This window comes from Microtus oregoni, unplaced genomic scaffold (genome assembly GCF_018167655.1).
Source record: "Microtus oregoni isolate MIOR12 unplaced genomic scaffold, Mior012 000024F_ref0000369, whole genome shotgun sequence".
Lineage (NCBI taxonomy): Eukaryota > Metazoa > Chordata > Mammalia > Rodentia > Cricetidae > Microtus > Microtus oregoni.
In genome coordinates, this window is record NW_024543083.1 from 8,394,317 (window position 1) to 8,419,100 (window position 24,784).

At 38.4% G+C, this 24,784-nt stretch overlaps 1 protein-coding gene across 2 annotated transcripts in view; it reads left to right on the forward strand.

Moving 5' to 3' along the window:
- Positions 1 to 24,784, forward strand: part of Hook3 (hook microtubule tethering protein 3) — a 79,823-nt gene that overhangs the window by 40,244 nt on the left and 14,795 nt on the right. Inside the window, exons 7-18 of one of the 2 annotated variants that reach the window (XM_041673539.1) lie at positions 1,921 to 1,983; positions 3,247 to 3,330; positions 4,527 to 4,690; positions 5,130 to 5,270; positions 6,291 to 6,492; positions 9,432 to 9,542; positions 10,173 to 10,260; positions 16,013 to 16,082; positions 17,791 to 17,931; positions 20,272 to 20,359; positions 22,955 to 22,960; positions 24,167 to 24,201. In XM_041673539.1, coding sequence (XP_041529473.1) covers positions 1,921 to 1,983; positions 3,247 to 3,330; positions 4,527 to 4,690; positions 5,130 to 5,270; positions 6,291 to 6,492; positions 9,432 to 9,542; positions 10,173 to 10,260; positions 16,013 to 16,082; positions 17,791 to 17,931; positions 20,272 to 20,359; positions 22,955 to 22,960; positions 24,167 to 24,201 — 1,193 coding nt within the window. The remainder of the gene's footprint in view (positions 1 to 1,920; positions 1,984 to 3,246; positions 3,331 to 4,526; positions 4,691 to 5,129; positions 5,271 to 6,290; positions 6,493 to 9,431; positions 9,543 to 10,172; positions 10,261 to 16,012; positions 16,083 to 17,790; positions 17,932 to 20,271; positions 20,360 to 22,954; positions 22,961 to 24,166; positions 24,202 to 24,784) is intronic. The other variant, XM_041673540.1, reaches the window with a different exon arrangement.

Consider the following 24,784-nt stretch of genomic DNA (forward strand, 5'->3'; position numbering starts at 1 on the left):
AGAGCACACAAGAAAAAGAGATCAAGGTTAAGGCTTTTGGGTTTTGTTTTTTGTTCTTTTATGAGACAGGGTTTCTTTGTGTAGCATTGGCTGTCCTAGAACTCACTCTGTAGACCAGACTAGCCTCAAACTCAGAGATCTTCCTACCTCTTTCATGTGTTGGGATTAAAGGTGTGCACCATCACCACCTGACTGAAGGTTTTATAAGCAAGAAGACTGGTAATACATTGAACAGGGCTTTGGGGGAGCTTGTAAGAGACTACATGAAGAGCCTAGGTAGCCATAGTGGCTTTGGATAGGAAGAATTTCCTATGAAGAAAAAGGGGAAGAAGTGCTACTGGTTTTGTAGATTGGGCCATAGGAAAAAAAAAATCTCACCTGGGAGTGGGATTTTATAGAATCAAGGAGTTAAGCAGGATGAGAATTAGAAAAGGATTGAAAGGGGGCTGAAGAGATGGCTACATGGTTAAGAGCACTGACTGCTCTTCTGCAGGACCTGGGTTTGATTCCCAGCAGTCCTGTGATGGCTCAAAACTGTCTGAAACTGTAGTCCTAGGGGGATCCAACTGCCTTCTTCTGGCCTCCATAAGTAACAGGAATGCATGTGATGCACAGACAAACACTCATGTACATCACGTAGTCTTTCATTTTTTAAATAAACAAAATAATTCTTTTAAAAAAGAAGCTCAAAAAAAGAAGAAGAAGAAGCTCAAGTCATTCTCAGCTACGTGGGGAATTCAAAGCCAGTCTGGTTCATAAGAAACCATGTCTTAATGTTTGGTTTATCAAACATAGAATAAACAAAATAAGATATATTTCATGTATTTATTAATACAAACCACCTCGTGGAAAATTCCAATTGGTAAGGCTTTTGTGAGTGTAGGCTCTACCTTAACAAAATAAATGAATAATGTTCATTAAAAAAAAAAAGAAAGAAACCATGTCTTAACAAGAAGAGGAGGAAACAAGCACATTCACAAAAGCTAGAGCTTTGGAGTCCTAATGTAAGGGGAGAAAGTCCCCAAAGAAGATGTTAGCAAAAGAAAGAGAATTAAACTGTAAACTATAAAGTCTAAGAATAATAAGCAAGAAAGCTGGCAATAGTAAAGCAAGATCGCACTGGGAGCTCAGTGAAACTGAGGAATGGGTCTGCATAAAATCAGATAAAATGCCTCTGAGATGAGAGAAGGTGCATTTAGAACGGATGTCTAGCTTTTCCTAGAGCAGTAGCTGCTGTGTTGTGATAAGGATGAAGACAGGAGAAGAAGAGAAAACTATATGTCTCCTCCCCACCTTTGAGTTAGATATATTCTCTCTGAACACTGTACAGATTTTATATATTGCTATATAATTATCCTTTGATGGTTTTATACATGAATACATTTTGATCCTTTGACACTCCGTACCCCGATTACACTCTCTGATTCTTCCCTCACTGAACCCTTTCCCAGCAAATCCCTTTCCTGTTTTCATAACTTCGGGGGTTTTGTTGCTGCAGCTGTTTTGTGACCCACTGTTAATTAGGATTGCTTGCCGGAGTGCAGGTGGAGCACACCACAGGAGAACATGACCCCCCCTTTCCACACTGATTATTTAGAATGAAAGAAGTACTTGGTGTCGCTCTTATTATTGAAAAGTCCCTGTTTTTAAATGTCTAGCCATGCTCCTAACACAGTGTTAAGAATAAGTTATGCTTGATTCTTACAACTAGAGCTCTCAGAGAAAATGAGCACCAGATTTTACATGTTTAATTTTAAGTGTAGACATCACTTAGAGTGAAAAACAGAAAAATTAATTACAGAAAACAGTTGCTTGCTTATGTGCTTTAATTTCTTATTGCTTTAGTAGTTTCTGGGTGCTCATTTTGTTGTATTGCCAAGAATGTCTTTTGCCTCATAATGGTTTAAATCTTAATTTCAGCTAATGAGTAAAGAGTCTCCTGTCTCTGCTGGAAATGATGCCTATGCTGATCTGGATCGCCAGGTATATAATTGTCTTTATTTATGAAACAGTTGAGACAGGTGAATTTCAAGTATTAGTGAGAAGAACGCAGCTGAAATTGCTTAGGGAATACATTGATAAAATACTTCATATTTTGCCTAAATTTAAGAACTTAAGCTAATTGATAGTATACATTATAATTAAGCTTAGACTTTGTAGTAAAAGTAGTACTGCATGAACCAGTGAGGTGGCTCAGCAAGGAAGGACACTTGCTGGCAAGTATGATGAACTAAGTTCTTTCCCCAGGAACCAGTTGGTAAAAGGAGAGGACACAGTACGTTATTGTCCTGACTTTGGTATGCACACTCTGGTGAGCATGTGTGTACACACATGCACACACCCAGAGAAATGAATTAATGTGGTACAGAAAAAATATGGTAGTATTGCATAGCCCACTTTAAAACAAATTTAATTTGTGATAGTCCCTCTTTTCTAGTCATTATTTTCTTTTTATATTATTCTTATTCTTGCCGCATAGACCAGGCTGGCCTCAAACTCACAGAGATCAACCTGTCTCTGACTCCTAAGTGTTGGGATTAAAGGAGTGTGCTGCCACACTTGGCTAGGTACAACTGTATTTGAAAAGAACTTTGCTATGTATTTTTAAGCATGAAATGTTGTTGTAGTCAATTTTTAGTTTACAGTATTCTGCATGAGCAGAACTTTGTATCTTTTACTTTCTCTTATTTTTGGCTCAGGGTTTCTCAGTGTTATATAAGAAAGTCTTTGGATATGATATAATTTTAACCTAAGTTAAAATTTGCCTTTCTATTTGTGGTATTGTTTCTTTGCTATTGCGGGTACATTTTTGGGTATCTTTATTAGACAGAAGTTTATATATATGAAATAAAGACACAAAATTTTATTTTAATCAGTGTTTTTATAATTTGCTAACTTAGAATTTATTATAATAAGGGAATATACGTGGAAATGTTTGATGTTAAGAATCAGAATAATCCAGATGTAATGGCATACTTACCAATCCCTGCACTCATGAGGCCAAACTCTGAGTTTGAGGCCATTCTTTCTGGTATATGTAGGGAATTTCAGACTGTCTGAGCTGTATAGTGAGATCTTGTCTTAGCAAAACCCAAAAACAAAAGAAAAATAAGTGACTTATTTTCCATCTTTACCAAGAGGTTCTTGATTTTCCTACACTACCTCCCCAGAAATAAAAATGTTTTAATTCTGTGTTACACCTATGTAACTTTACTTTAAAGTGAAATTTTGTTTGTTTCTAACTAGTTGAAGAAAACTACAGAGGAACTAAACGAAGCTTTGTCAGCAAAGGAAGAAATTGCTCAAAGGTGCCATGAATTGGATATGCAGGTGAGAAGTTCTGTGTGTGCACCACACATACTACCAAATGTGCTGGGGACTGTCACATGGTCAGCTTCACTGCAGTATAACCTATAAGACAAAAAAGACAAACAAGCAAGTAGGGTTCTGATTTAGAAGAGTATGCTGTATAAAGATGTTACCGGTCTTTTCTGGAATTTAATTAAACTCATAACTGAATGTTAAATTCCAGAAGAAATAATATTGTGCCAGTGAACTCGCTTTCACACTTTCCGTATGGGTGGGAGTCTTTCTGTTTGTGTGTGTTGCAGGGCACTGGGATATTTTACCTGTGCCTGAGAAGGTAGAGGGAAATGTTGAATGTCTTGCTGTTCTGCTCTCTTACTGCCCACCATATTCACTTGAGACAGGGTCTCTCCACAAACTTGACGCCCACAGTTTTGCTAGGCTGGCTGGGCAGCAAGCTCCAGGATCTACCTGTCACAGTCCCTCATGGGACTGTAAGCATGCATGGCAGCATCTGGCTTTTTCTGTGAGTCCAGAGGATCGATGTCGTCCAAAGTATTTGAAATGTTTGTATTCTTTGTGTAGCACTGGCTATCCTGGAACACACTCTGTAGACCAGGCTGGACTTGTAGTTTGTATTCTTACCACAAGTATCTGAGACTTTATTTTCATCTTTGCCAATAGTTGGTTCAATCTTTTTTAAATTTCATCCATCGTCATGAGAGTTGAATTGATATTTTGTGACTTCAATTTGCATTTACTTGGCGACTATTGATGATTATCTTTCTGTGTGCTTATTTACCATCTGTATATCATTGGTGTAGTAAAGCCAGGTATGATGGCCTAGACCTGTAATCCCAGCCGCTTGGGAGGCTGATGCAGGAGGATCACTTGAGTCCAAGAATTGGAAGTACCTGAACAATGTAGCAAGATTCTATCTCAAAATAAATAGAAATTAACTTTGAAAAATTTTACTCTTATATATTACTTTGTATGAATAACATTCAAAATAATGTAGATGTTTACAATAGAGATTAATTGTCCAAGTGAGGTAGCACTCAGCAGACAAATCTACAACAGACAGAGGCCAGCCTGGTCTGCATAGTGAGTTCTAGATCCGTAAGGGCTATCTCAAAAATAAATAATCAGACAGATGCTTTAATTCATAATGGTAATTCACAAGAGTCTGAATTGAATAACCATTGTTCTTATTCCAACAGGTTGCAGCACTGCAGGAGGAGAAAAGTAGTTTATTGGCAGAAAATCAGATATTAATGGAACGACTCAATCAATCAGATTCTATAGAAGATCCCAACAGTCCAGCAGGAAGAAGACATTTGCAACTTCAGACTCAGTTAGAGCAGCTGCAAGAGGAAACATTCCGGTAAAAGACCACTCATTACAACCTATTTTTTAAATTTTAAACAGTCTTTTAAAGCTAATAGAGGGAGCCAGGATATTTTGTTTGTACTCTAACAGATAAAATGTGTCTGAAGATCAGAGTGCTTAAGCCACTAGTTAGCCATAGAGGCCAGACAGCGGTCACACCTTTAATCCCAGCACAGAGACAGAGGCAAAGGACCTCAGTGAGTTCAAGGCCACCTTGGGCTACTCTAGATTGATCCAGTTGCAAAGAGAAACAGAACCAGGTGGTGGTTGCTTACACCTTTAATCCCAGCACATGTGAGTCACATGACAGATGTGACGTGAGTGGTCGTGACTGCAGAGGAGAAAGACGAGTCAAGAAGAGTGTCCACATGCTTTGTCTTCTTCTAAGTAGAATTACGAGGCACTGAATAGTGTTTATCTTGTTTTGGTTACAGACTAGAAGCAGCAAAAGATGATTATCGGATACGCTGTGAAGAGTTAGAAAAGGAAATCTCTGAGCTTCGGCAGCAGAATGATGAGCTAACCACCTTGGCAGATGAAGCTCAGTCTCTAAAGGATGAAATAGACGTTCTCAGGTAAACGGTTTCCCTTCAGGAATATCAGATCCACTGCCATCCAGAAGAGCTCCATTGCAGATGTTACAAACGCTGGCATCTGTGAGCACACATGTATTTAAAGTTTTGGTGAATATCTAAGAGGCTCTATTAACACTTGAGTTGAGGACAGATATCAGGTAAATGCTATGCACTTGTGGCCATCACTTCACTTACCCAGCACTAACTTTTACTTCTTGCTACTCTTCTTTGATTCTGAGCCCTCCAGGCCCTTAGTCTTTGTCTTAAATACTGTCAAGTATTCTCTGTATAGTACCTCACTGTTCGCCATTCTATTTCTTTCACAGCCTCATCCTCTTTGGGATCCCTTTTTGTTTTTAGAATACTGACATGTACAGAGAAAATTACCTAGTTCTATAATGTAGTCCTATTACGTATTAGGGATCTTTTTCACTTACCCCTGGCCCACCCCTCATAGTATATAGCCCTGTCTCCCTCTTCTCTCATAGTTGTTAAATGTTTTTATGACGCTTTCCCATTTGTCTGCTGCCCACCACACCCCATTGCTAGATGGCTTGAGTCCTGCCACCAAGAGGAAAGCACCTGCACATGGTTGACTCTCCGGGCCTCCTTGCAGTCACACCCAAAGACTACATATGTTAAATTTACAGTTTCCTCAAGCCCCTAAAATTTGCCATTCTCTATCTCCATTTCTCTACTGAAATCTTAACTGGGGTTCATTGGTAGCATAGTAATTGCCAAATCATTTGAACATTCCACAATTTATTTTAATTTTCTGCTAAGTGTGATTTTGCTGGTTACCCTCCTGATGACTTTATTTACATTTTAGACATTCTTAGTGACATATTTTTCATAATTTAGGTTATAATTGTTTTTCTTAACATAAAAAAAAACCTAGATTCACTTTAGATTTTATGATTTAATACATGTTAAGTCCTGATATTGTCTCCTGTTTGAACTTTGTCTGAAACAGCTTTATAGCTGTGGACTATTTCTGACGAATTTCCCGTCTCCTTTCAGACACTCTTCTGATAAAGTGTCCAAACTAGAAGGTCAAGTCGAATCTTATAAGAAGAAGCTGGAAGACCTTGGGGATTTGAGGCGGCAGGTTAAACTCTTAGAAGAAAAGAATACTATATACATGCAGAACACTGTCAGTCTAGAGGAAGAATTAAGAAAGGCTAATGCAGCCCGAGGTCAGCTTGAGACATACAAGAGGCAGGTAAGAGAACACAAGCGGAATTATTCTGGGCGACTCCACAACACACAGCTTTTGAAAACTTTGTCACTTCCAGGGTTTTTGGCCAAAATCGAGTGAAAGCCAAGTTTTATTTTTGTGATTTGTTTTAGTCACTGTGAAGAGACGCTATTACCAGGCAACTCCTAAAAAAAAAAAAAAAAAAGCATTTAATTAGGGGCTTGCAGTTCCTGAGGTTTAGCCCATTATCATCGTGGTGGGGAGCATGGTGGCTTACAGGCAGACATGGTGCTGGAGAAGTAGCTGAGAGTTCTGCATCCTGATCTGCAGGCAGCGGGAACAGATAGGGAGCCACTGGGCCTGGCTTGAGCTTCTGAAACCCCACAGCCTACCCCACCCCACCCCCACCCCTGGTGACACACTTTCTCTAACAAGTCCACACCTACTCCTACAAGGCCACCTGCTAATTCCTTCTAATCTTTCAAGAATTCCACTCCTGGTGACTAAGCATTCAAATGTGTGAGCTGGTAGAGGTCATTCTTACTTAACCACCGCATGATTCTTTACTGTTTTTATATTTATTTTCTTTTTATTACACTTTATTTATTTGATTGCTGGGGACATAGGTGTGACTTAACATACATATGGAGGTCCTAGGACAACCTGCAGGAATCTGCTCTCTCACCATGTGGGTTCTGGGTAACGAACTCAGATCATCAGACTATTGAGCAAAAGCCTTAAACCCGTACATCATGAGTGGTTACCAAATTTCCTTGGTTGATATATTTTCTTCTCAGTGCTCTATTATAAAAGTTTCAATTATATGGCAAACTTAAGGAACTTCCTGAAATACTGAATTTTAATGTGGATTGAAATTACTCAAAAGTATAGCCAAAAAAATACTTGTTCTTAAAACATATCCAATATGAAATGAGCAGCAATATATCTAGAGGAGAAAGTAGAAAGAAATGTAGAATATTATTTGAAGGGAAAAACACTTAACATTTTTGGAACTAATAAAGCATATCTAATTTAGAATTAAGAGAAAATATATATCTAGAAATATTATAACAAACTGCATAGAATACCAATTTTCTGTGCCTATTCACAATCATATTATTAATACTTTTTTAATGATATTTTTCTTTCTGCAAGTTCTCTGTGTGTGGTTGCTCTGGTCATGGTCTTGTTATGCCCAAATCCGTGGGTCCCCACAAAAGCAAACAAAGGAGACCAAGTCCCATATGTAAAAGCAAAGAGCCTTTATTTTAATCAAGTTTGCAAACTCGGTCTCTCCGCAAGACCAACATATTGGAATATCTGGAGAGCCCCGAGCTCAATTAGAATTGGGTTTTTATAGTAGTAAAGGTGGGGGTGAGGAGTCTCTGAGGTTCAGGACCCCTGATTGGCTGACATCTGTCTAGGGGTGTCCTGGTGAAGTGCTGGCAGGTGTTTCTATCTACAGTGCTTGGAATGCCAGGAATTTCCTTTGAATGGTCAGCTCTTGGGTGGGAATCGGTAATCTGGGCCTGCCAGGCATTGTCTCAGGGTAAACTATTGAGACTCCAGACTCCATTTAAATTCATGGATGGCCAGAGTCCCAGGTGATGATGGTTGAAGGAAGTAAAGAACTTCCTTTCTGCCCAGACTTAGATTATCATGGCTGGCCCTCACAGTCTCATGTTCATAAAATGTGTACTTCTTCCTCTGCGTCTCCTGTCTAAGGAAGAACCCCAGGACCATGTGTGTGCTGGGCAAGCGTTCTCCTACTGAACAATATCCTTCACCTCCGGTATTTTTGAGACAGGGTCTGCCTGTGTACCTTAACTAGACTTGCCCTGCCACACAGCCTGTGCCAAGGCCTGATGAGTGCTGGGATCCCAGACATCCACTCCTGTAAATCTAGTGGATGTGTTATATTTGACAGTTTCAACCTGAAATCTTTGATGAACTTATAAAACTGTAATTGTTGGTAATAGACCTTGATTAATTGCAGCTTTTTCTCATCTTCTGCATAATTTCAGTCTTGCTTTTTCATTGGTTCTTTGAGGAACTGTGATGGCTCTGAATTGCAGTTTTTCTCCAGTCAGTGTTTGTTTCCTCGAGCCATGTTTTCCAGCATTAGCATGCAGAACCACTTCTCTTGCCTGTGTTTGCATTCCTCAGACAAACAAGTAGTGAAAACACACATCTAAATATCAGCTGGCCAGGGTTACAATACCTTTTAACTCCAGAGCACTCATTTTTCTTGCCTGCTGATGGATCTTCCTTTCTTCTTCCCTCCATCTATCCCTCCCTTCCCCCTGAGACACACGTAGCCCTGGCGTGTCAGGAGTTTACAGAGATCTGCCTAACGCTGCCTCCATACCCAGACTGATCTTTTTTTCTCCTTACTCTTTACAACCAGGACTATTTAATGACCACTTGATTCCTGTTATACTCAAAGCTCTAGGTTCCTGTTATTGGCATTGGCACCTCTCATTATCCATATTATCTGCATGAACTTCCCACAGGGGTTTTAGCCTCTTATAATATTAGCTATGTAATTGAGCATTTCCTCCTATCTTTCCTTCCTACTTCTTTGCTTCTCAGTGTTTTTGCTAGAAATGAAGGCCCTCTGATAATTGATACCTTTGTTCTAGATGACTCTAGTTTAGGAGCCTCTCTTACCTATGCAGATTTTAGTTCCTAGTTCTCTCCCTTCTATTAGACTGATGGATTGTATAACGTTTAGTCAAGTATGGTAGGAATAGAGTTTTCATAAACCTGTAGAAGAAAATAATGTTTTTTTTTTAATTTTGTTTAGTTGGGGGAGGGCATGCTGGGGATTGAATTTAAGGCTTTGTGCACGCTAATGAGCATGTGTTCTACCATTGAACTATATTCTACCACCTTGTGATCATTTCTAATGTTTCAAATTATAAAAATTAACATTTTTATATAATTTATGTATTTTGTATCAGGTTGTAGAGCTGCAAAATAGATTATCCGATGAATCAAAGAAAGCAGATAAATTAGATTTTGAATATAAGCGGCTAAAAGAAAAAGTTGATGGTCTTCAGAAAGAAAAAGATGTGAGTATGTAATGGGCATTTTGTTTTTCAGAAGTGCTAACATTAAGACTGAAATTTAATTTTTGACTGTATTAATTCCTTCTTTTAATTGTTCTACTTTTAAGTCACAATTTTTCTCTTTTTCTCAGAAATAAATAAAAGCTAGGACTAGTTTTACTCCAATTCTCATTTCTCTAATATACATATATTTGTATCATTGGTCTCTCTTTACTTCTTCTGTTGACTTCCTCTATGTATAGCCCTTCTGTTTGCTGTGTGACTAGTATGGAGGACACTGCTGCACTGTTGTTTAGCATTATTTCTGCTTTTCACAGTTTATGAGTATTTATTCTTCATCCTGACTCTTTATTGAATGAAAAGAATGTTAAGAACATAGTTAAGGATGGACTAATTAGCTTTGTGTCTCATGCTTAACATGAATGTGTATTACCGTGTAATAATAGATACTTGGTATTGTAAAGATAGAAGATAAAAAAGATAATCATTTTCATCCGTTTCTACTCCCATGATCTCCATAAAAGATCAAAACTAAAAATAAGTCCATGTCCACTGTTTATCTTCTTCCTGGATAAGGCCTCGATGACTGCTTAGTAAATCTGTAGAGCTAACCTTTGCTTTATGTTACTTTAGAGGCTAAGAACAGAAAGGGATTCTCTGAAGGAAACCATTGAAGAGCTCCGTTGTGTCCAGGCTCAGGAGGGGCAGCTCACCACTCAAGGTAAAAAAGCCCCTGTAACTTCAGGAGTCTGGCTCGGAAAGTCAACAAAGGTGTTGGCTTCACTTTAAGATGATTGCACAGACAGATGGCCCAACAAAAGAAAAGGAATGAAATTTTTGAACTGTTAACCAAGATCTTGGCAGGCTATGGTTGGGGCTTTGGGTTTACTTAGCAACTTTAAAGAAATTGTGTAATCTCTTGAGTTTACAAGTCACAATCATTTAACGTGACACTCTTATTCTGAAAAATCTCTCATGACTGCTTTAGAAGTATATCAAACTTTCCAAGTTGGTGATTCCTGCAAAAAGTGGAATGGATTTTAAGTCATTAAGAAATTTGTATCTAGCCAGGTGATGGTGGTGGTGCACACCTTTAATCCCAGCTCTTGGGAGCCTTGGGAGGCAGAGGCAGGCAGATCTCTGAGTTTGAGGTCAGCCAGGTCTACAAGAACTAGTAGTACAAAGCTGCAGAGAGACCCTGTCTCGAAAAAACTAAAAATTAAATAAGTAAATCAATAACTTGTGTGTGGGCAGAGCGCTGGCTGTTCTTGCAGAGGACCTGGGTTCAGCTCCCAGTACCCACATGGCAGACTATGTAACTCCAGTCCCAGGGAATCCATCATCCTCTTCTGTCTTCTGCAGCACTACAAGCACATGGTACACTGAAAATATGTGAAAGCAAACCACTCATACACATAAAGTACAAAAATAAATCTTTAAAAAAAGATTTAGGAATTCTTAAAAGCTTTTAAGAAAAGCAAAAGCCACATATATATCTTCTTTCTCAAACAAAGGGATTAATGCTTGGCTCAGGATTTGCCCTCCTCTGTGGAAGGACGCTTAAAAGAAATCCCACACTAGCTCAGAATTGAGAAATAGATTGTTATTTATTTAGGGGTAAACTCACAAATCAGAATCCTCTGCTTAAACAGAGAACAGAAACCGAATCCAGCAACCAGAAAGGGAGGACGCATGCTCTACATCAGTTCATGTCTTATAAGATGCCACGCCCAGTGGGCGGGGAACCACTGGCTGTAAGACTTCCTACAGCACTCTTCCCCTCTTTACTCACAGTAGGTGACTGGCAATTCCTGCTTCAAGCTTCACTCTTAAGCAAACCCTGACTTTTTAGTTACTTGAAACAGTTTTCCATGACTACCCTTGGTTTTCCTCTCCTTGTTCCCACAAAGAACTTCTCTATCGACTTAACTTTATCTCACTCCTCAGTTGTCTGTCAGTCCCCTCTGCTCTGACTCCACTCGTGTAAACATCAGCCACTGTGGCCTTGCTGTCATACCTCTTTCTTCTCTCTCCTGGCCTGTTTCCAGACCCTAGTTCAGAGAGCCATGGTCCTCTCAACATAGAGTTCAGATGACCAGTGCTAGCTGAAGGAGAGAGGAAGAAATATATCCAGAAACATGAACGTACATGCATACATACATACATACATACATACATACATTCCTGGTTATCCTCACCAAATGTACAGTATTTCTTAATATAATTGGTTCTTCTTTGTACCCCTGCAATAATTTAACTTTTTTTCTCATCAGCTCTCCATTAAGTTTTTTCAGAATTTTTAGAATCTAACTTGAACCTTATCCTCTTTACTCTCAGTTCCCATGTTGTCAAGAAAAAACAGCCTGTCTCTTTTAAGCTCAAGTTTATTATTTGCTATATAAAAATCTACATGGTTGAATGTTTTTGTGAGGTTTTTCCTCTAGAACTGTACCCAAATGATTAAAGAATAGTTTCTAAGAATAAAATTGCAGAACTACCTGAATGTTTAGCAATATAATTGTGACATTTTGGTTCACCAGTAAACTAAGTTACTAAAGAGTAAGGGAGGAAGTGTAATATGCTGGGTGTAGTGGGCAGACCTTTTATCCCTGTAGTAATGAGGTGCGGACTCCTTGTTCTGTTCCGCCTGGCTAGCATACACCCGAAATAATTACATGGAAACTGTATTCATTTAGACACTGCCTGGCCCATTAGTTCCAGCCTCTTATTGGCTAATTCCCACATCTTGATTAACCCATTTCTAATAATCTGTGTAGCACCATGAGGTGGTGGCTTACCGGGAAGATTCTAACCTACGTCCATCTGGGGCGGGAGCTTTGTGGTGTCTGCCTTACTCTGCTTTCTTTCTCCCAGCATTCTGTTTGGTCTACTCCGCTTATCTAAGCTGCTGTCCTATCAAAAGGCCAAGATAGTTTCTTTATTAACCAATGAAAGTAACACATTGACAGATGACCCTCCTACACCAGCTGTGAGTGCAGCTACGTAGAGAAAACACTTCCAGCTCAGTTATAGCTTGATTGTTGTATGTTCTGTATCCAAAACATATGGTGTCTTCACCAAAAGAATCTTACCATTAATGGAGTTCTGGTGAGCAACCAATAAAAACATGTACTGTTTTAAGGGTCTTGGGTCTCGCTGACAAATACTTTATAGGTAAGGTTTTGTGCTGGAACTTTTTTTTTAAGTTTCTTACATGTAAGATATATGTATTTATATATATATATATATGTTTGTAAGAATATGCATAATTATGGACACATGAAAGCCAAGAGAGGATGCCAGATCCCTCAGAACTGCAGTTAGAGACATGCATAGGACAACCACCTTGTCGTGTTGGTTCCAGCACTCAAACTTTGCAGTGGACCGTCTCTCCATCCCTTGTTTTATTTATTTTTAATAAACTTACAAAGTAGCAGATTTCCTAGTGGCTTTTTCATGCAAACTTTGTTCTAGTCCCCCTCCCTCAGTCTCACTGCCTGCATCTCTTTCCTTTGCCCATCCCCAGCATTCATTTCATAAGTGTTCTGTTACCCTCTCTCCCTTAAAGCCGCTCAGTTTTCTTAACAGCTGATTTAAAGTTCAAATGTAGCATGCTCTCACGGTCCATCAGTTGAGATGATGCTATTGTCAACAGAGCAGCTCTAAACAGAGGTGTGCACGCATCTTTGTGGTAGCATAGAGACTTCCTTGCGTATATGCCCAGGAATGATAAAGCTGGACTCACATGTTACTTCTGATTTTAGTGTTTGAGGAATCTTCACACTGATTTCCATAGTGGCTGTACCAGTGTGCACTTGCACCAACAGTGAATAAGGTTTCTATAGTGGCTGTACCAGTGTGCACTTGCTCCAACAGTGAATAAGGTTTCTATAGTGGCTGTACCAGTGTGCACTTGCTCCAACAGTGAATAAGGTTTCCCCTCTCCCATGTCCAACCTTTTTTTGTCATTTCTTTTTCTTTTATGGTTTTTTGAGACAGGGTTTCACTGTTTTAGCTCTGTCTGTCTTGAAACTCACTTTGTAGCTTAGTCTGATTGGTGTGAGCTAGAATATCAAAGTAATTTTAATTTGAACTTATTCCCTTCCTATGTGTATCCCTTTTATTTCCTTCTTGAGTCTTACTGCACTGGCTAAGACCTGCTGTAGTGTGAACAGAGTAGTGAACAAGAGTAGGAAAGGTATACACCTTTCCTGTTGATAACATTACTGTAGAACTCCTTCAGGGGCAGATGGAGAGCTCATTGTCAGCCACATGAACAAAATGAAGGGAAAAACAGCATCGTTTCAGTTTGTACAGAAAAGGGCATTTGACAAATTCCAACACCTACTCATAATTTTAAAAAACTCAATATGCCAGGAATAGATTTCCTCAACATGATAAAGAAACATTTGGAAAAACCTCAGTGGTGAAAGAATGAAAGTTTTTCCTCTAAGACCAGGGAAAAAACAAAGATATTTGCTATCACCACTTTTCTTCAGGATAGTATTAAAATTTCTAGCCAGAGCAATTAGGGAAAGGGGAGTAGGGAGGAAGGTGAAAATGGATTGTATATTTTGCATCCAAATGCAGAAGAATGAAACTGACTCAAAGACCAAATATAAGAGCTATTGTAGGGGAATGTTTTTATGACATTGAATTTGAAAATAAGCCCCTGCAATTGGTGCCAAAGGCATAGGCAACAACCAAAAAAAAAAAAAAATGAATGAAGAGGGCTCTATCAATACTGAAAATGTTAATGTACCAAAACACTTGAGTAGAGTAGGGCAGAGGATCTACAGAGTGGAAGAAAGTATTTGCATTTGCAGATATCTGCGTGAATTAATATCCAGGGGCTGGGGAGGTGGCTCCGTGGGAAAGTGCTTGCTGTGGAGGTAGGAGTTCCTTGAGTTGACTTGCTACTCAGTGAGAAGCTCTGCCTCAAAATATAAACCAGTGGGTTGGAGAGATGGCTCAGTGGTTAAAAGCATAGGCTGCTCTTTAAGAGGACCTGGGTTCATTTTCCATCAACCACAAGGCTGTTCTTAACCATCTGAAACTCAGTTCCAGAGGATCCCATGCCCTCTTCTGGCTACTCCGGATGCTCAGAACACACATGGTACACAAATACAGAGTGTCTTCTGCATATAATCTCATACATGTACATGAATATATATGATGTGCACAGAGAATATCCAGGCTATCTGAAGAATTTATAAAAATCGAACAATAATAAAAATAAAAACTATTGCACACATGAACAAAGGATTTGAATAGAAAGAACTATATATCTCTAAGGAAGATAGATGGCCAGTAAACACATGAAATAGTGATATCATTCAGTTATCACTAGATAAAGGCAAAGCAATCAATGAGTTACCACAAACTAATTAGTGAGGCTAATGTTTTTCCCACTACCACCATGACCCCAAGGAAAGAAAAATAAATGTTGGTTAGAATTGGTTGGGAGTAATTGAACCATTATGCATCACTGGTGGGATGGAGTAATGCTGTGGAAATAAAATTGATAGCTTTTAAAAATGTGTAAGCATAAAATAATGTGATTCATCAGATCCACGTGTAAGTACATCACTAATGGAACTGAAGTGCATGAGGCCAGATAATTGTACACATACAGCATTACTGTGTATACACATTATGCAATTACATACACATAGCCTTATTCACAGTCACCTCAGACTAGAAATGATGCGCAATGTCTGAGCTTAGATACAGTAAATGCACACAGTGGAATATTATTGAACAGCAAAAGCAAGAGAGTTCTGCAAAGTGCTGTAATGTGGACAAGTCATCAAAGTATTGTGCTAACTGAATAAAAAAGATCAATACATGATCTGCTTACATGTCTAGGTAGGCAACACATTAACACAGACAGACTAAAAATAGAATTGAGGGGGGTGGGGATTTAGCTCAGTGGTAGAGCGCTTGCCTAGCAAGCGCAAGGCCCTGGGTTCGGTCCTCAGCTTCAGAAAAGAAAGAAAGAAAGAGAGAGAGAGAGAGAGAGAGAGAGAGAGAGAGAAAGAAAGAAGAAAGGATAGAATTGAGTTTACCAAGGAATTTCGGGCAGGACGATTGGAATAATTTAATTGTTATAGAGTTTCTGACTGAGTTATTAAATAGTTGGAAACAGATAATAGTAATGGCTAGACAACATTGAAATGTACTTAATGGTATGTAGTTGGACCATTACAGTTGTTTTAATGATAAGTTAATTTTGTAAGTCTACTTTAACTTTTACTTGAGAAAATTGGTGATTTTTGCCTCGCATCCACAGAGCCAGATTCAAGTATTAATACCATAAAACAACAACAATCTAAATAAAATTTAAAAAACCTTTGAATTCTTTAGCTGTTAAAATTCAGAGTAAAGGTTGTGCTCTCCTGCAAAAACTGTATCTCTTAAGCAAAGGAGGTAGCCGTGCTTCCTTAACTGTATACTTCTCTGTGTATTTATAGGGTTAATGCCTCTGGGAAGCCAGGAATCTTCAGACAGCCTCGCAGCAGAGATTATTACACCCGAAATCAGGTAAAGAGGGTGACAGTGACAGTCAGTCCTTCCACACAGTGTCCTTGTAGAGAACTTACTCTCTGGTGGAAAAAGAACTAGCTCCTCTTTTTGATGGACATTTCAGTCTGAACTCAGTATTAAATTTCCATGTTTTCAGTACTTTAGAAGCTTTTTAAATTGTCAGGAGAACGAATTATTTTTACTTGAATGAGGCAGTCTTTCACACTACAAAAGCAAAACTCACATATCCCATTTTGGAACCTCAGCAGACAGCGTGAAAGTACTCAAGACAAAGGTTGTACTTAGCTATCCCCCTAATAAACAGCTAATTACTAAGATTTATCTATCAACCACAAGGTGCAGATAGAGGAACTCTTCCCTCAGTGTTCCTCACCTGTCATCTAGACATAGCTCAGAGACTTCGTCTCCTTCAGTTTATTTCTCAGCATTATGAATATGACTGAAAAATTAGAGGAGGGGAACAAGTGTGCATAAGGTAATGATTAATTCTGAACACTGCTTTACTTTTGAACCGGTTTGTCATGACTTTATCATATGTTGTCCATCAGGTCCCATCTTAACGCTGTGCGTTTTGTGTATTCTGTGTGTGCGCACGTGCGTGCTCACTCCAGCCATAGCTCATGTTTAGAGGCTAGAGGACATCTTGGGAGTTGGTTCTCTCTCTCCACCTTGGAATCCTGGAATCAGACTTGGCTGTCAGCCATATCCCCTGCCCCTTATGTACCTTTTACTTTTCATCATCTGGGAACAAATGAAATTAGTTGAATGAAGGCATACTTATTCTTTGTAAGTATTTATAAATGAATGGCCATATCCTTTACTCCAAAAGCAGTTAAGGAAGCCTGTTAGTAAAGGTTTGTTAAGCTAAAAAGGAGCAATGATAACTCACGGCTGTGGTTCTTCTGCATGTGATTGGGGATAACTTAAATCTGCTCTATATCCTAAAGAGCTAATAAGAAAATGATATCAACAGTGATGAAAACTTTACAACATATACCGTAGACAGTGAGTTAGCATTTAACATTTTTCACTCATGTTAGGGTTTTGGAGGAACTAGAAATGGGGAAAAATGTCTTTAGAGCAAATTGAAGAACGTGTCTTATAGTAGAAATGTCCCCATCTTTTAACTGAAAATTTGCTTTTCTGGTAAATAATCTTAAGGAAATAGTCAACAATATACACAAAGGTATTTTATAAGGCCACTCATTATTAAAATACTAAAAGCATGAAATGTATCATCTAAATAAGTAATGGTTGATTTATATCTTTTAGTGCTGTGTTATTTAAATTTTCAAGATATAATATTAAAAGATTGTGGAATTCTAAGTGTAACTAGCAAGCGCCAGTACAAAATGTGTTTTTGAGAAATAAATACCTGTCTGTATATATATATATACACACAGAATTAGAAGGTTGAATTTCAGCAACAGTCATATTTTGCACTATATAGTTAAAGAGTCATGTTCATAGTTTAAATATTTAAAGAAGAAGGGAAATAGGATTTGGAATTTTCTTTGTCCTTTGTCGTGAAACACAGAAACTGTTTCTTCAGGCTGTACATTCTAGAAGGAGTTTAGTTCATTAAAGGTGGTATTAGTTTTTCATTTGTATCCTGTGTATTGATACTCCAGCTTTATATATCCAGATCATGATTCATACAGCATCTTAATGAACTAGATAATCAGCTTTTGTTTTTCTCATTCAGGGAGAAACTTATTCGTCTACAGCATGAGAATAAGATGTTAAAAATCAATCAAGAGGGCTCAGACAATGAGAAAATTGCCTTATTGCAGAGCCTTTTAGATGATGCAAACCTACGCAAGAATGAACTGGAGACAGAGAACAGGTAGAGTCAGTCACAGCTTCTCTCTTGGAGCCTTCATTTTGGGATTTCTAAAGAAAGGCTTATGATTCATTTGAAAAAATGATTATATGCTAGTATTTTTCTTGCTTTTGTTTTAATTATAATTAAACATTTCTTCTTTTTCATCTCTCTAAATCCTCTCCTCCCCAAGCTCCTCTTCTCATGGCCTCTTTTTTCACTACTTGTTACTGCATGTGTGTATATGTATGTTTGTACATATATATCCCTAAATATAAGCTGCTCAGCATGTGTAATGTTACTTGTGTGTTGGTTTTCAGGGCTGAACATTTGTCACTGTACAGCAGCCAGTCATATGCTCTTCCCTGAAGGGCCACCTCCCACTCCCAGCTTTACTTAGTTGCCTGCAGTATTTTGTGTAAAGTTGAGGCCCCCATGGGCTTTTCCCCATTCACTTTGGCATGTCCATTGGTGTTGTCTTTGTTCATCCATATTTCTTTTTAAGTTTATTTAATCTGTTTGACATAGGGTCTCTGTAGCTGGTGACTTTTCTTTGTCTTGCCTGTTCCCCCGCAGCCACTTGTCAAACAATGTTGAGAGGCTTAATGTTAATTATAATTGTTTGGCCGTTGGCTCAGGCTTCTTACTGACTAGCTCTACATATTAACCCATTTCTAATAATCAGTGTATTGCCACATGCCCTGCAGCTTACAGATACTGTTCTGGCATCTTACTCTTCCAGGTGGCTGCTAGCATCTCCCTGACTCCATCCTTTTGCTTCCTGTATCTTTTTTTGAATTTCCCACCTGACTATTCTGCCTGGCTATTGGCCAAATCAACTTTTTTATTAACCAGTGGTAATAAAAGATATTCATAGTATACAGAGAGATATCCCACATCAGGTCTCACTATGTAGTCCTGGCTGGCCTGGAACTCAGAGAGCTACCTGCCTGTACTAGTATTAAAGCCTGTGTTACCATCCCTGGTAACATATATACAGAGGATTAAGAAATATCTGATGCAGGCCTGGAGAGAGGGCTCAGTGGTTAAGAGCACTGACTGCTCTTCTGGAGAACCTGAGTTCAGTTCTCTTCAGCCATGGTGGCTCAAAGCTGTTTGTAGGTCCAGTTCCAGAGGATCCATAACAGTCACACAGACATACATGCAGGTCAAACACCAATGCACATTGAATAAAAATCAGATAATTTTTTTAAAAAATATATCTGATACATTTGCACTTTTTTACAGCAATTGTAGTTCATGAACTCTTTTTTGTTTTGTTTTGTTTTCCAACATAGGGTTTCTCTGTGTCACAGTCCTGGCTGTCCTGGAACTCAGTTTTTAGACGAGGCTGACCTCGAGCTCACAGAGGTTACAGAGCTGCCTCTGCCTCTCTAGTGCTGGGATTAAAAGTGTGCGCCCACTGCCCAGCTCAGTTCATGAACTCTTTACAACAAACTAGTGTTTGAAAGGATCTGCTGGTATGGAGTTCAGTTAATAAAGTATTTTTTCCCTCATTTATTTTTTGTTATGACCATAAAAGGAAATTTTTTTCTCCCAAGTGCAATTCACTTATTTTGAAAATTTAAACTATGTTAGATTAACAAAAAATTGCATTTTTGCTCTAAGTTTTCCATATCTCAGTGTTACACAGTGTTTCAGAGTCAGTTACTATAAAATTAGTATGTTGTTGTTGCTTTTTGTTTGTTTGGTTTTTCAAGACAGTATTTTTCTATGTAGCTCTGACTGTCCAGGAACTTGATCCGTAAACCAGGCTGACCTCAAACCCAGATATCCTCCTGCCTCTGTCTCCCAAGTGCTGGGATTAAAGGTACATGCCACCACACCCATCTTGGGAAATGTTTCTTAACTGACAAAAGTCTACAGTGGCATCATAGATTTAAAAAAAAAAAAGCAGGAAAGAGAAAGCGAAAGTGAGGTGGTGTTACTTTGCTTTGTTTTGTTTTCTGACACAGGCTCACAATGTATACCAGGCTGGCCTCAAGTTCACTGTGTGTCTATCTAACTTCTGACTTTCCTGCCTCTACCCCCAAGTGTTGGGAACCACAGACATTTGCCACTATGCCTGGCTATATAGTACTGGGGATGGAGCCCAGGGCCTTATGCATCTAGGCAAGCGCTCTACCAACTGAGCTATATCTCCAGCCAAAAAGTGAAATTTTAAATATAAAAAATAATATGGAAAGTAATCTTTACTTATGAAACTGTGAGTGTCCTATTGCAGTTATGCAATGCTACTGCATCCTGAGTTCTGAGTTTGCCAGTGATGCTTTCAGTGAAATCATTATGACAGCCCAACGGGAAAAAGTATATGTAGAGGATTGATAAGTGTTTGCTTTGCAGGCTGGTGAATCAGAGACTTCTAGAAGTACAGTCACAAGTAGAAGAACTGCAGAAATCTTTGCAGGATCAAGGCTCAAAAGCAGAAGATGTAAGTTTTGATATGTGCCGACCACGCTTCAAAAGTTTCACAGCTAAGAAAACTTATGATTTTGATACTTTCTCAAACAAATTTATGGGTATGAGTTGTGGAGGCATGTGCTTGTGTGGAGTCCCAGGAACAGGTCATTACACCTGCTGACAGTGGTCTTTACCATTGCACCATCTCTCAGGCTCACCTTCAGTGTTTTGTTTGATATCTAATAATTTGGCATTATACTGGTTATGGGGAAGAAGTACTGTGTTCCTTTTCGCTGGCATTCCTTATTTAAAAGTCCTGTTTTAATTGACTCTGCTAAGTTTACTTGTGTTTATCAGGCAAGATAAACATCGAAGCTCTACATCTTAAATGTGCTCAATTCATAGTGAAATGAAAGGTTACTCCCTCAGGCCAAAAAAAAGAATTGTAAAGATATGCCCAAGAAGAAATTTTTAATATAAACTGATATTTAATCACCTCTGAGTTTCTGAATCCACTCTTTATGCATATATATATTGTTTTAGCATTTTCTGCATATCTCTGTCTTAGCTCTCCTGTTCTCACTGGAATATGGTACCTGTGCTTACATCATCTCTGTCCACTAACCACCCTTCACAGTGCTAGGATGCCTAGTAGACATCTCTGACAACAGTAAACAAGTTGTAATTGGCAGATTCTTTATATTGAATAAAACATACACAATAAAAAGTAAAGCACAAAAAAGAACAGTGTAAAATATAGGGAAATTAAATATTACTCAATCAGTCTTGTTTCTCTGTTGTCAGTGCAGTTCCCTATGATCTCAGACATTGGATTTCATACTTTCTGGGTTGCTTCATTGATGCAGCCAGCTGGAGAAATCTCCAGCCTTATTAACATAGGAAAAGGAAAGGAAAGAGTTAAATGAATTACTTTTAAAGTTTGGGAATATTAAATATAAAAGCCCTTGAGGCCTCAAACTTAGTTTTCTAAGTTTCTCTACACATGTATCTTATTTAGGTTGCCAGTGTGCCCTGTATTTTTGGGAGGTTTGGGTTTTTTGTTGTTGTTGTGTTGTTATTGTTGTTTTTTGTTTGTTTGCTTTGGCTTTTCCACACAAGGTTTCTCTGAGCTTTGGAGCCTGTAGATCAGGCTGGCCTCGAACTCACAGAGATCCACCTGCCTCTGCCTCCTGAGTTCTGGGATTAAAGGTGTGTGCTACCACCACTTGGCAATTTAGTTTATTTCTTAATAAGTTGGTAATTGTTTTAGTTGCCTAGATCAGTTCACAACTGCTGTCATTTTTAACAACCATACACCTTTATGAAAATGGGACTAGATAAAAATGCCAAGTATTTCTTTTGTTCTTTATCCAAAGTGAGTTCCAGAACTATTTGACAGAGAAACCCTGTCTCAAAAAACAAACAAACAAACAAAGTGTGGGTCTGAGATTCAAACAGGTGTTCTACCACTGAGCCATACCCCTGACCCAGTTCCATGATTTAAAAACAACCCATCAAACAAAACATGTTTAAATGATAAATCTCCAAGAACTGGAATTAGTGCACTGAAATAATAAAGCCTACTTAACAGTGTTTTAGAGGTAGCCAGCCATAGGATGTAGTATTTCTTTCTTTCTATGGTTTCTGGATTCGTTTAAACAAAATAAATAAAAGTTCATTTGGGTTTGGAAACTTTAAGGTTACTTTTGTGGATTTGTTTTGGTAGAAAGGGGAAGAGAGGGTGGCACACCGCGTGTAAGCACGGTGAGTGGCCTGACTGAATGTCATCGTGTAGTAAGGACCATGTGTGTGGTTCTTTTGCTTAAATTAAAACATTAAGGAGTTGTTTTTTAAGTGGCTTGGGGCAACCTAGTTATTTATCGCTGTGGTAAATCTACTTAAATATATTATGGGCAATTGCTGTAGGGGATTATATTTCAGTGGTAAGATGCCTTCCCTGTCAGATATTTGCATAAAGTGGTCACCTTTTAACTACCTAAGTAGTAATGAGATGTCTCCCTCTAAGCTAAGAAAAATTCCCTTCCATGTTCTTCTCTGCCGACAAGACTCAGGTGGAAATTGTTCTGTTTTGAAGACTCCAGATTCCTTAGAGAAATAAATGGTTTAATTCAGGGCATGTAGTTCTTTTGACCCCATCAGATTTTTTATGTTTTTCTCTTTATTTTTCTCCCCAATGATCCGTAGTGTTGTATCTCAGGAGTGTGATGCATAGAGCAGCCTCTAGACTGGATTCATCCCCTCTGAAGAAGAACACATAATTGCTGCTTTTTCTCTTATCAAAACAGTCTTTTCTTATAACCTTAGGTCAGAGCATGCTGGTTTGCACATTTTTATTATTATTTTATGTCATTTGTTTTTAGCATGGAAGCAGAAATGCATTGTTATATCCAGTCATATGGATAATTTGAGCTAGCCACAGTATATAAAACTTCAGAGAACAAGACAGGCTGAGGAGACCAGAGAAGAAAGAAAAATGTACAATTCTGAAAAAAATGCATATCTTTTACTTCTGTTCATGAATTACTAAATCGTTCCTTCTCTTGGCTGCTGTGTTTGCTTCATACTAATATGTGCTCTCTGTCTCTTGGCATGGTTTCTGCTCAAGGCTATTGTAAGTATGGCTTCCTATTCATTTCCATATACTTAGCAGTTTTTAGATTGTATACTTTTATCTGATATTATAGGTAATGATACTGAAATTTCAAAGTAGGATTCGTGAAAAATGAACATTCTAATACTTGCTTTCTAAGTATATGCTCCTTACAATTAAAATTCTGAAAGTACATCCAAACCTTAGTGGAGAAGTCCTCTCCCTTTGCTCACTTCTGCTCTACCCCTTATAATTAGTTCGTGGATAATAACTGACCTTAATACAAGCTTCCTTTTATAATCTAGTCTCCTCCAACCACACATGTTGATAGTTATAGTCTTCAGTTTGGAGAGGCACTGCAACATAGAACACAAGGAAAGGGAGGTATTCAGAGGGTTTGGGTCTCTGCTGTACTGGACTTTAGTTTTCAGTGTGTTACTTAAGGTACTAAATTGCTGGCCCTCAGCTTCCTCAGTTGTACAACAGGGTTAATATTACTATTGTGAGTTATCTGGCTTATTAACTTGTATTTAGTTGTTTTACTATATAATATGTAGAGAATTCAAAGTAATTTGTTAAGATCTAATCAAAACAAAATTAAGAACTTTGAGTATTTCCATTTCATCCTCTCAGCACAAAGAGAACAATTATTTTAAAACAAAGATTAGAAGATTATTATCTTTAAATAAGATATCTCCTTTTATAAACCTTTTAATAAGATATCTTATTAGAGGTATCATGTATCTAAGTTTTAACTTCTTGCTTTTCAGGAAGTTAAAACTTTAAAAAAAAAAAAAGTTACCCAGTCAAAACTTCAACCTCAGTATCCTAACATCTTACCTTTATATTTCCCGTGCCATGAACTACATTACTTGTCCGCAGTTAATTGTGGCAGTGAACCTGAGACTGCCGTAATGCCAAGAAAGCGGCGTAAAAAGTGTGTTACATTAGGGGACTATTTGGATACTGAGTCCAGGAATGTCTGGGTCTCTATATAAATTGGGAATTTATATCTGTGTGTTTCTTACTGTGGCTGCTCTCACTTCTGGGCTGTTCTCTTCTTGAAGAGGACTGTAAATTGAGGTACATTGGGTTTTGAGCTCTTTTACCAAAGAGATTACTGATAGCTTACTCCAAGTTATTTACTGTATATACTTTGATTTTTACAAAGTAATTTGTTAGTTAAAATGTTAAATAATGAGCTAATTTTTTATTTTCCACTTTCAGTCAGTTCTTCTAAAAAAGAAGCTTGAAGAACATCTGTAAGTAGAAAATTTGTTGAGGTTCTTCACATTACAGAACAAAAGCTTTTTGTGTTGTGGGTACAAACTGTGTAGACAGTGGCATAAGATCCTTGAAGATACAGGGAAGTACCACTTGTTAGTAGTGTCTACAGGACCATTTCCACCCAAATCCTGCACATCAATTCAGTGACTGTGAGCTGGGCATGGTGACTCATACCTGCAATGCAGAAACCAAGGCAGGAGAATTACTCCTGGTTTCAGGCCAACTTGGGCAACAGTGTGAGACTCCTTCTTAGAAAGGAGCCTTTATCTGTGACAGGCCAGATAGTAATTATTTGAGGCTGTATGAGTCCTGGCCTCTGTTACAGCCACTCAGCTCCAAAGCAGCTGTAGACAATATTAAAACTAGTTAGAACTGTGCTGCAGTAGAACTTCACATACGGGAACAGGCACCCCTCTAACTGCCCCGATAGACTGCAGCTTGCCAGGCATTGGTTCTTCTATAAGTAAACTTTTTTAAAAATATAATTTTACTAGTTCTTTGAGAATTTTATACAATGTTTTTTGATCATCTCCACGCCCCCACACCTTCCCCTAACCC